Here is a 12,358-nt window from a genome sequence, read left to right as displayed (position 1 = left end):
AGTGTAAGAGAGGGGGGATAGAGTTTCTAATGTTACTCTCATCCCTCCCCCTTCAGAGGTCGCCATCATCCTGAATTTTGTGATCAGCATTCACTTGCTCTTTTTCACAGTTTTACCACTGATGTTTGTATCTTTCAGATATACGAAATATATTGTTTGGTTTTCCCCGCTTTTGACTTGATATAAATGAAACCATACTGTATGTATTTTTGTTATTTGCTTCGTTCACTCAAGATTACGTTTCTGAGATTTACGCATTTCCCGCGTTCACACTGTTTTCAATCTGACCCAAACTTCACCAAGCTCTTTGTGTGTTACTCTAACACAAGAGCGAACTCAGTCTTATCTTTGAGCCACCAACTTTCTCTTCACCTTTATATACAACAGTGTATGGCTATACCGCAACTCATCTATATATGATTTGGGTTAGTTCCATATTTTTGCTAAATAGTGCTGCTATGAATACCACTGAACTTATTTCCTAGTACATTTGTGCAAATGTTTCTCCAGGGAATACACCTACAAAAGGAACTGCTGAATCAAAGGTGTATAAATGTTCAGCTTTAAGAGATAATACCACATTGTTTTCCAAAGGGAAAACAATGATTTACACTCCTGTCACCAATAAATGAATGTTCTAGCTGTTTCCAGTTCGTTGATATCATGTGATTTTAAAACTTTTGCCAATCTGGAATTTCACTGAAGTTTTGATTTGCATTTCACATGAGTCATATTTTTTACCAAATTGGCAAGTGCCACCTAGTGATCAAATGAGACTCTGAACTGTACACTCAAGTGTTAGCCATTATCCATTCAACTATTTACAAACATTCCTACCTTAATTGTCACACCTGTGCAAATTCTTTGGTTAAGAGTTAAATGCAAAGAATCAATATTTGTAATAATAACCTAGTGTGATACCTATGTATAAGGCAGGGGCTCCCCAATCCCCAGGCTGTGGACCAGAACCGGACAGTGGCCTGTTAGGAATCGGGCTGCAAAGCTTCATCTGTAGTTGCAGCCACTCCCCAGGGCTAACATCTCCGTCTCAGCTCCACCTCAGATCATTAGGCATTAGATTCTCATAGGAGCACCGGTTCCTGGTGCCAAAAAGGTTGGGGACTTCTAGATAAGGTATAGATAGTCAAATGGTGAATAAAAAAAATAATTTTCATAAGCATTGTTCTCCTTTTGTATTTATTTTGATATATTAAGTGAAGGTGTTCTGAGGGAATTAAGGGGAAGTGAGTCATGCACATCTAGTTTATACACCATCTTTACTGCCCTAAAAGATATACAAGCAAGGGAGTGGACCACAGGAGTTGGACAAATTTTGTTCCTGGTACAAACCAGGAAAATGGTGGTGCTTATAAAGTCTTACACAGAATTTGCATACTCAGAGATTTACAGTGAAGTATTAATAAAGGAATTCCTTTAGAGGTTACTCTGAATGGTCAACATTGGATTGTAAACATGCTGAAGTTGAGACTGATTAAATTGTTAAACTTAGGTCACATCCTGTTGGACTACACCCAAGAAACACGTTATAGGACAAGTCAAAGTTCCAAGTATAATGCCAGCTGCAAGTGGGCAAGAAATCAGGTGATCTGTAATAGCTGATGTCAGCCTGTTCTTAGAGGCAGAGCTGAAGAAATGGAACCTAAGTACTTGGGTTAACTATGAGATCAGCCTGGCCCCCAGGTGTGAGCGGGCAGTGACAGAACAGTGAAAGTCGGATGCTCTTAACGTCGCACTTCAAACATCCTTCTGTCAAAGCTAGCACAGACCGAGATGATTTCTACTCATATACTGTTGGAGTATAAACTTACAACTTTTTTTTTTTTTTAGATTTTGATATTTTAATTTCTTTTGAACATAAGTCATTTTTTGCAAGTTAGGAAACAGAATCAAAGGAAGGCAGTCGAGTCCTCTAGGGATCCAGGCCAAGTCTTGCGACCTTCAGCAGAATGACGTAATATGAGGTGCTAATGATGAGGTTATAAACTCTAAATAACAACCACTTATCTACATTTTTCCTTATGAAAAAGCCAAAAGTCCAGTCCTTAAAGGCATAATATAAGAACATCATGACCCAAATTACATGCTGGCAAACCTACTGGTGAACCAGATCAGAGCTGGCCAAGGATTGGTCAACAGAGAAAAGTGTTTACATTTTGAAAATTTGCTCTGAGAGTTAAAAAATTACTGGTTGCTGTTAATAGGAAAGCAGGTCAAAAAATATTATAGATACACTCACACTGATATTTGATTTTGCCAAGGTCTTCCACTAGAAAACGAAGTTAGAGATGAGAATAGCGGACACTTAAATATTTTCAAAATAAATTACTTAGTAATAAGAAATTTGGCATACTGCATTCTTTTCCACTAGAAAACGAAGTTAGAGATGAGAATAGCGGATAAGACACTTAAATATTTTCAAAATAAATTACTTAAGTAATAAGAAATTTGGCATACTGCATTCTTTCATTTGCCACAAGAACTAACTGACAATGAAAACTCCTGAAAAGAAATGCTCAACTCCAAAAAAGGGTGGTGGCAGCAACACTTCCTACTATAAAATAACTTCCCGCTTTTGCATGCAATTAACACTGCTATTCTTCCATGACACAGGTTCATATGGAAAACTTGTCAGGAGCTTTGCCAGAGCCAGGAGATGAAAAATAGAGCATATCCTACTTAGCTTTATAAGTTCAGTTAACATCTTTAGGATGAACCCATAAAATCTAGCCGTTGTTTTGTTAACTGTCTGCAGAATTCCTTAGACCTCAGCCATAGTTTCTGCTCAATATCTTAAAGCTGGGCTCAGTCCCATCTGACTCTTCTCAGGGCCAAGGTGGATGCTAGTCATCAAAGTCTGGAATGTCATTGTAGGAGTAACCCCTGTAGCCTCTGGACACATAGTAGGCGATGCATAGGAAGTAAAATCCCGACAGGAGTATTAGAATGCCAATGACGAGGACCAGAATGGCCCAGTCTGTCCCCCTCTTTGCTAGTATAGCCCAAAAGCAGTTGGGAGCCTATGAAAAAGGTGCCAATTAAAAACAGCACTATAGCAGACACAATGGCCTCATATGGGATCTTAGGAGGGCTTTTCTTAAACTGAAGGTTAATGCAGCCATCCTCCGTGCTGGAAAGCCCTGAGTATTTCACTTTACTACTGGGGATTCCAGTAGCCAGGTTGGTAGGAGATGACATCATAACACAGCCACAGCTACAGTTGTAGTGCCGCGTGAGGCCACTTGCACGTGACAGCTCGCTTACTGTTGGAAGCAGGGATGTCCAAGCCCTCACAGCAAGCCTCACCCAATTCACCTTACAGCATTTTAAAAAAGGAATTTAGCACAGCCATGAGGAATTTGAACATGTTTGTTTTTTTGACCATGTAATTCCAACCTTAGGAATCTGCCTAATGAGAAGGGGAGACTAAGTCAGGGGGAGAGGAATGGGATTGGATGAAAGATAGAGAAATAGCAGGAAGGGAAATGAGTTTGTGTAGGAGTCTGTGTGTGCACAGGCATGAGTGCAGAGGCAGTAAGGACAGGTGAGGGTGGGTGGTGGGCTCCCAGGTCCCCTCTTCCCCAGCCCTCTCTTCTCACTTCCTTGCCAACTCCTGGCCTCAGCTTTGGGAGGGTGAGTGGTAGATGGACAGCATACTGAGCCTCCTCCTATCACAAAGAGCTAATTAGTAGGAAATTTGACATCTTCGTCAGGTCCAGTATTTTCTTTCAACATCATAGACTAACTTTTTGCTTTCAATCCATTACAATTTTATGGAACTACTATTGTAAACGTGGCCCCTTGTTGACCCAAACATCGTAATGTGGCACATGACTGTAAAGGACTTTAGGCAAGACCTAAACACTGTAACGGACATTTCTACAAAAGAAACCTAAGGAAATGGTTCAGAGAGGGAACTGAGAGATATATGAAAGTGCTTTTATAGTGCGCACACACACATTGAAAACCCTAATGTCCTCCAACAGAGTAGCATGATAAATTCTAGTCTGTCTAGATGTGAAACAATGAACAGCTAATACAATGACTTTGAAGATATTGAGAAACATAAGTATAAAAATTAAGGAAACTTCGGCTAAAATTGGAGTTGAGAAGGTCTGTAGAGTAAGCTCCCGTTCCCTACCACTCACCACCAATTATTCCAAACAGGAAATGACATACCTTGCATCTCTGATGGGATGGTGTAGTTACCTTCCTACTCTGGTAGGAAGTATATTTCTCTTCTTGCCCAGCATATAAGCCCAGTCAATGGAAAACGCCACCACTCAGCCAATGAAAAGCCACAGTCACCCCGAACTCTTACTTTCCTCCAATAAGCTTTCACTTTCCTCCTGCTAATGACTTTTTTCAGCACCAACGTGAACCCCGGAACTAGTGTACGATGAATGGAAAAACTATTTTTGAAGAAGCGGCTTCACTTCACAGCCCTGGTGTTAAAACTTAGCAGGAAAAACTCAACGGCCAACAGAAACGCTCTGCTGAAATATTAAGAAAGGGAAAGCAGACTTATATAGGGAAAAGTTTCCGCCACGAGTCCCTGATTGGTGGGTTCTCATGGAAATGAGGACTCCAAATCCTCACAGTTCAATTGGTCCGAAAAGCACTATTCTGATTGGATGGAATGGAGACACTCTGATTGATCAGTAAAGATGCAAATATTCAGCTGGATTGGATTGGGGAAGTCTCACTTCTATTGGTTGGTTTCGGATCCTAGGCGCTCCCTTATAAGGGTCGACTCAGCAGAGAAGAGCACAGTGTAGGAAACTTGACGGTGGTACCTGTGGCTTCCTCCCTCCCCAGTTGTAGCGAGTGCGTGCGCTGTGAGCATTGGCTGCTAGACTCTGGTTGTGAATTTGAGCTCAGTTAACCTCGTGGAATCCTTTCAGGCAGGTGTATTCTCAGAGTCAACATTTTCTTGCCCTACTCGCTACCTAAGCCTTCCATCTTGATTAACTCCTCCCTATAGCTCTTGCGAGATGTTGTTTGATTTATGAGTTGTTTAATAAAGCCAATTCTTCAAATGTGCTGGGTTGAATTTTATTTTTAGCACAGGGAAATGATCACAAAATATTAAAAGAAAAGCAGGCCATAAAACCGCATATACAGTATGATCAGAATTTTCTAAGAAAAAAACTGCATGTTTATTTTTTAATTTGGGAAAGTTAACAGGTATGTGGTACAAAACTGGTGGTTTAAATGTTCATCAGGTCATACAGCTTTCAAATGTTCCATAATGAATGGATGCTGTTTTTATAATGAGTTAAGTACTAAGTATTCGTTAAAGTCCTTTTCCTTCATTTTAACTGGGCCTCGGAAGCAGGCCAGCTCTTTCTTGCCTCCCCAACCTCCGCCAAAGGCATGCCGGGGCTCCCCACCTTCTCCCAGCATTGTCCTAGCGCGCTGCCTTCGCTCGGCCCTCTCGCCTTTCCATGCACTTTCCCTAATCCTCTTTTGAAATATTTCACTTTTCTGGGCTGTTCACGGTTTTTACAACGCCTAGTTTTTCTAACCAAAAAATGCCGAAGGAGAGCTCCAGGGCCGACTCGCGGCGCCAGCGCGCCCCCGCTCGGCCTGCTCGGGCCTAGCCTCTCCGCGCGCTCCTCCGCGAGATCCTGACCCGCCCTCCCAGCCTTCCCCGCCGGGCGCCCGCTTCCGCCTTTCCGCCGCCCTGGACTCTGCCCCACGGCTTAGTTCCTGCGGTCATGGCTCCGCTGCGCTTCTCAGCCAATGTGTCATGGTTGTTTCCCGAGCTCCCGGGCCTCGCAGCGCGGCTCCAGGCTGCGGGGCGCTCGGGCTTCAAGGCGGCTGAGGTCGCCTGGCCGTACGCGGAGCCGCCGGAGGTGCTGGCGCGCGCGGCGCAGGAAGCGGGGCTGCAGCTGGTGCTTATCAACACGCCCCCGGGTGCGCTGTGGGGACCGGGGCAGGGGAGTGGGGGCCAGGGGCCATACCCGGGGGCTGAGGTCTGTTCTCTCCGCAGGAGACCGAGAGAAGGGGGAAATGGGCCTGGCGGCCGTTCCCGGGAGGCAGGCGGCCTTCCGAGAGGGGCTGGAGCAGGCTGTGCTGTATGCCAAGGCTCTGGGCTGTCCCAGGTATCTTAGCCTCTCCTCTCCCTCTATGACCCAAGACCCTTCGGCACGTGGTTCGGGGGTCCAAGAGCAGAGGACGCCTGGTTTTGAGAAGCTCAGGAGTCTGAGCGCACCGGCCCTTCTCCACCCCAGCAGTCCTGGTCCCTTGTAAATTCTTTTGTATTTTATGTCATATGTCATTCTCAGTTGGCAATTCTTTCATGCTCCTCTCCTGGGATCCCATGCTGGGAGCTCAGTTTGAGCAGAGAGCTAGCAAAGTAAACAATAAACGAGGAAGGATCCATCTGAGAACTGGTCAATTCACGGAGGCTGTGGGAGCAGAGTAGGCACCTAACTGGGATCAGAAAAGGCTGCCTACAGATACAGATGTTGAACTGTGGCTTAAGGAGTGGGCATTTGCTTGAAGCATCCCAGGTAGGTATGCAGTGAGTGGCCAGAGGCAGGAGGAAGCTTGGTGTGTTCAGCAGAGTTCATGAGGCTGGAGAGGTAGTTTGGGTTGGATGTGGCTGAGAAAGATTGGGTGGTGATGGGAGAAGGTGGAAGCTCAAAGTGGGGCTGATCAAATAAATGTCAAATCCTGCAGAGCAAATAGGCTGAGAAGGAACTGGCAACAAGGGCATTATTGGTGGGGGTTGGGGGCAGAAATCAGATGGGAAGAAGCTAAGAAGCAGATACAAGTAGACACAAGCAGTGTGGAATTCTTGAGAACGGTTAAGGGTCAAAATAATTTCTAAAAGGCGAGACTTAAGCACCGGGAGAAGGGCCACAGGAAAAGAGGTTGAAATTACAGGAGGGGCTAAGTGAGGGACTGAGGTCTCTGAGGCCTCTAGGCAGGAGGATCGGTTGACCCTCAGAAGGGCTGTGGGAAAGGACTTGGCCTTAGGTTGACACAGGAGTGACTGAGGGTGCTGGTAGGCCTGAGCATCAAGGCCGAGTGGTATGGACTAGAGACCAGGGCGGGTGGTGGGAGGGCTGGTATAGTAGGAAAACGGCTGGAAGAGGTGCACATAGGGAGCAAAGCCCATGCTTCTGGGATGGACTCCATAGCTCCTTCCAGTCCCATTTTCCCCACAGGATTCACCTGATGGCTGGCCGAGTACCCCAGGGTGCTGATCGAGCAGCAGTCAGGAGTGAAATGGAGACAGTTTTTCTGGAGAACCTGAGGCATGCAGCTGGGGTTTTGGCTCAGGTGAGACAACAGTGAAAACAGACACATACACATACTTAAATGAATGTGTCTGAGTGTGTGCGGAGGGCGGTGCAGTGTGGAAAGCAGTAAGGCACAAAGGTGATCACTGACCCAGGTCAGGGGAACTGGGAGTGGCTTGATCAGTGACTGAAAGATGGGGAACAAACCTGGGGGGAAGAGCTGTATTCACAGATCCAATGTGCTTCTAGGAGAACCTTGTGGGATTGCTGGAACCTATTAACACCCGCGTCACTGATGCCCAGTACTTCCTGGATACACCCCAGCAGGGTAGGACCCTCAGCCTTGTGCCGCCTCCTCTCTGATTCTTGCGCTCTCCTTGAGTGTCATGGCCCCCTCTTGGTTTCTTTCCCAGCGGCAGCCATCTTACAGAAGGTTGGAAGACCCAACCTCCAGTTACAAATGGTAAGTGGAAGAAAGGGAATACTCAAGAGGGCCTGTGTTCCCCATATCTGGGAAGAATGGTGGGGCCTGAGGGGGTCTCTCACTCTAGTAACCACTGCCCTAGGACATATTCCACTGGCAGATCATGGATGGGAACCTGACAGGAAACATCCGGGAGTTCCTGCCCATCGTTGGTGAGAGGATCCCTTTCTTTAACTCCTTCCTCTGTCATCCTACCCTTCCAACCCCCTGCATCTGTATCCCAGGCCTGAGCAGGAGCCTGGGCCCTACATCTGCCCACATCTGTCTCCAGGACATGTGCAGGTGGCACAGGTCCCAGGCCGGGGAGAACCTGGCAGCCCTGGAGAGCTGAACTTCCCATATCTATTCCAACTGCTGGAAGACGAAGGCTACAAAGACTTTGTAGGATGCGAGTATCAGCCTCAAGGTGAGGGGTGGGTTCAAGCTCCAGGCCTGGCCCTGGGGAAGGGAGTACTGCAGGGACAGTTATTGGACAGGGGATGTTTTCCTTCTCATGGGTTGAGCCACTGCCTCCCTCTCCCTTCAGGAGACACGGTGGAGGGCTTGAGCTGGCTACGTTCCTACTGGGATAGGAGAGGCAACCCATAGGCTGGCCAGTGAGGTCCTGCTCTCTATCCACATGCCTTTCTGAGACAGTGAGTTGAGCATCCTGAGTCTTCTCTGAATTAAAGACAACCTGTTGAACATTTTCATATGTGTATGTTATTGGGGGAGGGGGGGACACATAGTGTCTAATCCTTCAGTTTCTCTGGGTCACATCCATCCTATTGAGAAGGGACATACAGCTCAAGCTCAGGTCCTCCAGTCTGTGCCAGTGTTGCTGTGGAAATGGGAGAGCTCTGAGCCCACCTCCTTGTGTACAGATGATACCAAGGGTCTGAGAGCAAAGGGACTTATCTATTGTCACAGCTGCTTCAAAGGCAGAGCTGGATGTCTTATCTCAATGGCAATGTCCAGCAGTGATGTCCCAGTGGGAAATGAAGACCAGAGGATGCAAGGTGGGAGGCGGGTGGCTGACTGCAATCAAAGGCATGGAGGCAGGATTCGGGCAGAGGAGCTTTCAGGAGTGAGAGCTTGCCACCTGGTGTGAAGAATTCCTGGGACTCTACTAGGTAAGCAGGAAGGAAGAGTCCAGGGGCCTGAGACGAGGTGGGCACATCAGGGAGTTGACATGACTCTCCAGAACCCTGGGTTGGCAAGCAGCTGTGAGTGTTTTGGGACAGCAGCCCCTGCTGCCAGGGTTGCTGCACCCCTCCCCCTGCCCCCCCAGATATAGTCACAAAGCCTTTGGTATCCCTCAGTGTCTGGGCTTGCGTTGGGGCACAAAAAGGCTGGTCAGTCCTGCTTCAAGTGGGCAATCACAGATCCATGATTCAAGGAACAGTGACATTCAGTGGTCCATTCCTCAGAGGAGACGAGTCCAGAGGGTGAAACAGGCTGTGTTGATGACAGACTCAAGGTGGTGGTAGGTGGAGACCAGCTGGGCAGGGGGGCTCTCGCTGTCCTGAGGCTGTACTGGGAAGGGCTCTCGGAAAACCACTGTCAGAGACTGTGGGAACATGGTGGGAGTACAGTGGTGAAACGAAGGCAGGGTAGGTACCCCAACCTCAGTGGACTCTGGGGTGGAACATTTGGGGTACAGCCTCCCACTATGCTGACACAAAGCCCCTTAAAGCCCATTCTCACCGTCTTCCCACTATGCTGACACAAAGCCCCTTAAAGCCCATTCTCACCGTCTTTCCCAAGTGGGAATCCAGAAACACTAGCACAAAACAGTCGGTGAACTTCTGATTCAGCACAACCTGCAGCAAAAGACAAAATGAGATGGGAAGTGAGGCCTGTCTCACCTAAGGAGGCACAGACCCTCCTGAGGGCATCCTGAAAGTGGGACCAGTCTGAGGAAGGCCTGCTTCTATCACCACGCCCGACCCCACCTGCACTCTATGATTACCTCGAACCTCATCTCCAAACTGAACCTCAGTCCTCATCTTCACAGGCCCCTGGTTGGCCTGCCCAGCCTCATCAGAATAAAGGGGAGGGGGGCTTGATAGGAAGGTTCCTGAGGTCATCCATCTAGAGGCCCTGTACAAAGCTGGCATTGAAGCCCAGCAATGATGGAGAGTGCTCTACCCTTGACCCCTCCTTGCTTCCTATCCTGTCCTGGGTCTTGTGTCTCTCTGACTTCCCCTGGGACTGTCCCCTAATGTCTGTCTGTCCCTGATGCTCAGCTTTGCAATCTCTCCCTGGGCGACTTCTTCCACTCCCAAGGCTGCAGTCACCTGTTCATACAGATGCTGCCTAGATCTCCTGAGCGCCAATCCCTGATGTCCACGTAAACCTTCTAGACTGTGGTCCTAGAAGGTCCTCATGGACCCCAGATTCAACTCCTCACCCTTCACCAAGCCAGGTCCTGTTTCAGCATTCTCACCACCCCCAGAAGCCTCCCACATCCACTCACAGCCATCCACATTACTGTGGCCTGACCGTCACAAACCTCGGCCTCTCTGGACAGCCCTTCAGAACACCTTGAAACTCATCTTCCCTACAGGCACTAAGTTGCAGGCCCCGTCACCATGAACCAACTACTTTTCTCCTGAAGTCTTTTCCTGAATGTCTCCTTTCCTGGACTAACACTCTCACAGGCCCATTTCTCTAGTCTCTTAACCCCCACGTGCACGTCCACCACCGTAGCTCTTCTACCTGTCCTTCCTGCAGTGCTCTCAATCTCTAATGGGCACACCAAGCACCCAGGGATCTGGCTAAAAGGCAGGTTCTGAGTCTTGGGTGTGGAGTGGGGCCTGAGTGCATTTTGGGAAGCTCTCAGGTGGTGTGATGCTGCTGCTGTGAGGGCTACACTTAGGTAACATGGCTCTAAAGTTCAAGAGGTCCTTTCTGGGACTGCGGCCTCTAAAACCAACCACTGATGAGGTTCCAGAACATGGCCCTCAGCATCCCTAGCCAAGGTTTGTGTTTTTGTGAGCCTATGAAGGTAGAACCCCAGGTTGTTTTCAGTGAATCACATGCTGTGGCTTGATGCTCAGTGCTCACAAGGTTTTACATGTATCTGTGCAAGCTTATTCCATCTAGGCCTCTCTCCAGAGCAGAGCTTGTTTGGTCAGGCCAGGGCTCCTTGAGGGGGACACCTGTCATCTCTTTGGTGAAGATTTCTGCTGAGTCTCCCCTTTGAGAGGAGGGTCAAAGAACTTACCAGGTACTGAGTTCCCAAGTCTGGGCTCTGAAAATGGCGACAGCTCTGGGGAAAGCGGCTGAGGAGAACCTTGATCAGGCTCTGGTACCAGGAGACCGTCATAGACAGGAAGCAGTCCTGGGGAAGAGTCCACAGACCTGGCTCTGCTTTCCTAGAGCCACCTCTGAGACCCCTGCATCCTCCACCCTAGCTGCCCATGGAATTCCTAATATCCATCCCAGGCCTTTCTGGAGCTCAGAGCCCCTTCCTTACCAGCTGAGGGTCAATGTCTCCAATGGATTTGGCATGGACTGCTTCTAGGAGCTCCTCCAGCTCAGCCAGGGCCAAACGACCCCCTAGCCTCAGCCGATCAGGTCCTGGTGGCTCCAGTAAGAAGAGGCGCTTCCAGAGGGTGTCCCGGCGGCAGTGCCCTCCAGCTAGCCGTACCAGCTGAGCCAGCTTCGCCCGTGCCACACCCACCTCTGCAGCCAGTGGGGGAAACAGAGGAGCTGGTCCAGGGGCCAGATCAGCTCCAAAGGCCTCCCTAGGGCTACCAGCTGAGCTCCCAGGAGCCTCTGGCTCAGGGGGCAGTCTGGGAGGTTTCCGGAACCGGCGCATGTCAGCAGTGAGTCTGGGGAAGAGCTCTCGTTGGCTAGTGAGCACCACGAAGAACTGCAGCCTGAGGTGGGGAGGGGAGCAAGAGTGTGGTGGTTACCGCAGGAGACTCACAGGAAGGGCAGGGGGCAAGCAGGCTGGGCAGTAGGCATGTATAAGGTCGGGGGGGCGTGGGTCTGCCGACCTCAGAACATGCCGCTCAGCCTCTCCTTGCTCCTCAAAGGGTGCAGCACAGTGACAGACAAGCAGAGACACATCAAAGTCATCCTGGTGACGAAGTCCCTCAGAGTCCAGGTAGGAGCCAGAGCTGTACAGTGGGGATAAGATGTTAACCCTAGGGTTCTAATAAAGCCAACCTCACCCCTCTGCCCAAGAAAACATGGGTCTCCCTACTGCAAAGATGGCCTCAAACAAAGCTCCACCAGCGTACGTGCTGGTGTCCCCTCTCTGCCTTACCTGTGCCATGCTGACACCAGGGCATACTCATTATGTTCTGGGCCTCCTGGTCGGGCCATCCGCAGTGGCTTCATGTGGTAGGAACTGGCATGGTCAGCCACATAGTTGTACAGCTGATGGGCGGCAATGAGTGGTGTGGGGAGCTCCAGTGTCCCTAAAGGTCAAGTTACAGTACAATGAGCCTGGAATAGACACACTAATCTGGATGGCTGGGGGGTTAGGAGTCTCTAAGGCTCTGACTGACAGGCAGACTGGCTCTGCCTTGCTGGGGAGCTCCTATGGAACATCTAGATGGCACAAAGTGGCTCAGGACAGAGGGCAGAGTACATAAAACAGAGTCTAAGC

The 12,358-nt window shown here is 49.0% G+C and overlaps 2 protein-coding genes and 1 pseudogene across 7 annotated transcripts in view; 1 reads left to right on the top strand and 2 right to left on the bottom strand.

Annotated features, from left to right (window-relative positions):
• Positions 1–2,861: 2,861 nt before the first annotated feature.
• On the bottom strand, positions 2,862–3,219 carry LOC102882054 (annotated as a pseudogene).
• A 2,429-nt stretch (positions 3,220–5,648) lies between these two features.
• On the top strand, positions 5,649–8,445 carry HYI (hydroxypyruvate isomerase (putative)). Of its 2 annotated transcripts, none has more exons than XM_025046434.1 (8): positions 5,649–5,937; positions 6,014–6,125; positions 7,197–7,311; positions 7,521–7,599; positions 7,685–7,734; positions 7,856–7,907; positions 8,027–8,161; positions 8,282–8,445. In XM_025046434.1, the coding sequence occupies exons 1-8, from the start codon at positions 5,739–5,741 to the stop codon at positions 8,341–8,343; spliced, it is 804 nt and encodes a 267-aa protein (XP_024902202.1). In that variant the 5' UTR covers positions 5,649–5,738; the 3' UTR covers positions 8,344–8,445. The 2 variants fall into 2 exon arrangements, with proteins under 2 accessions (XP_024902202.1, XP_006911454.2); XM_006911392.3 differs by having other exon boundaries at positions 5,652–5,937; positions 7,838–7,907.
• SZT2 (SZT2, KICSTOR complex subunit) overlaps positions 8,435–12,358 on the bottom strand; it is a 50,226-nt gene continuing 46,302 nt past the window's right edge. For 3 of the 5 annotated variants that reach the window (XM_025046427.1, XM_015588960.2, XM_015588962.2), the window contains 6 exons: positions 12,014–12,167; positions 11,742–11,864; positions 11,216–11,621; positions 10,964–11,080; positions 9,489–9,557; positions 9,161–9,304 (listed from right to left, as the gene is read on the bottom strand). In XM_025046427.1, the coding sequence (XP_024902195.1) occupies positions 9,161–9,304; positions 9,489–9,557; positions 10,964–11,080; positions 11,216–11,621; positions 11,742–11,864; positions 12,014–12,167 (1,013 nt within the window). Of the gene's footprint in view, positions 9,305–9,488; positions 9,558–10,963; positions 11,081–11,215; positions 11,622–11,741; positions 11,865–12,013; positions 12,168–12,358 lie in introns of all 5 variants that reach the window. The other 2 variants (XM_015588959.2, XM_025046426.1) reach the window with 1 other exon arrangement.

This window comes from Pteropus alecto, unplaced genomic scaffold (genome assembly GCF_000325575.1).
Source record: "Pteropus alecto unplaced genomic scaffold, ASM32557v1 scaffold484, whole genome shotgun sequence".
NCBI lineage: Eukaryota > Metazoa > Chordata > Mammalia > Chiroptera > Pteropodidae > Pteropus > Pteropus alecto.
The sequence above is the reverse complement of the archived record's forward strand: the minus strand, read 5'-3'. Positions and strand labels throughout refer to the sequence as shown.

Excerpts from the sequence above, each read along its gene's own strand:
- HYI (XM_006911392.3), top strand. The coding sequence starts at position 5,739 with ATGGCTCCGCTGCGCTTCTCAGCCAATGTGTCATGGTTGTTTCCCGAG. Across the intron at positions 5,938-6,013 it reads GCTTATCAACACGCCCCCGG|GAGACCGAGAGAAGGGGGAA; the intron begins GTGCGCTGTGGG and ends TTCTCTCCGCAG. Across the intron at positions 8,162-8,281 it reads ATGCGAGTATCAGCCTCAAG|GAGACACGGTGGAGGGCTTG; the intron begins GTGAGGGGTGGG and ends CTCTCCCTTCAG.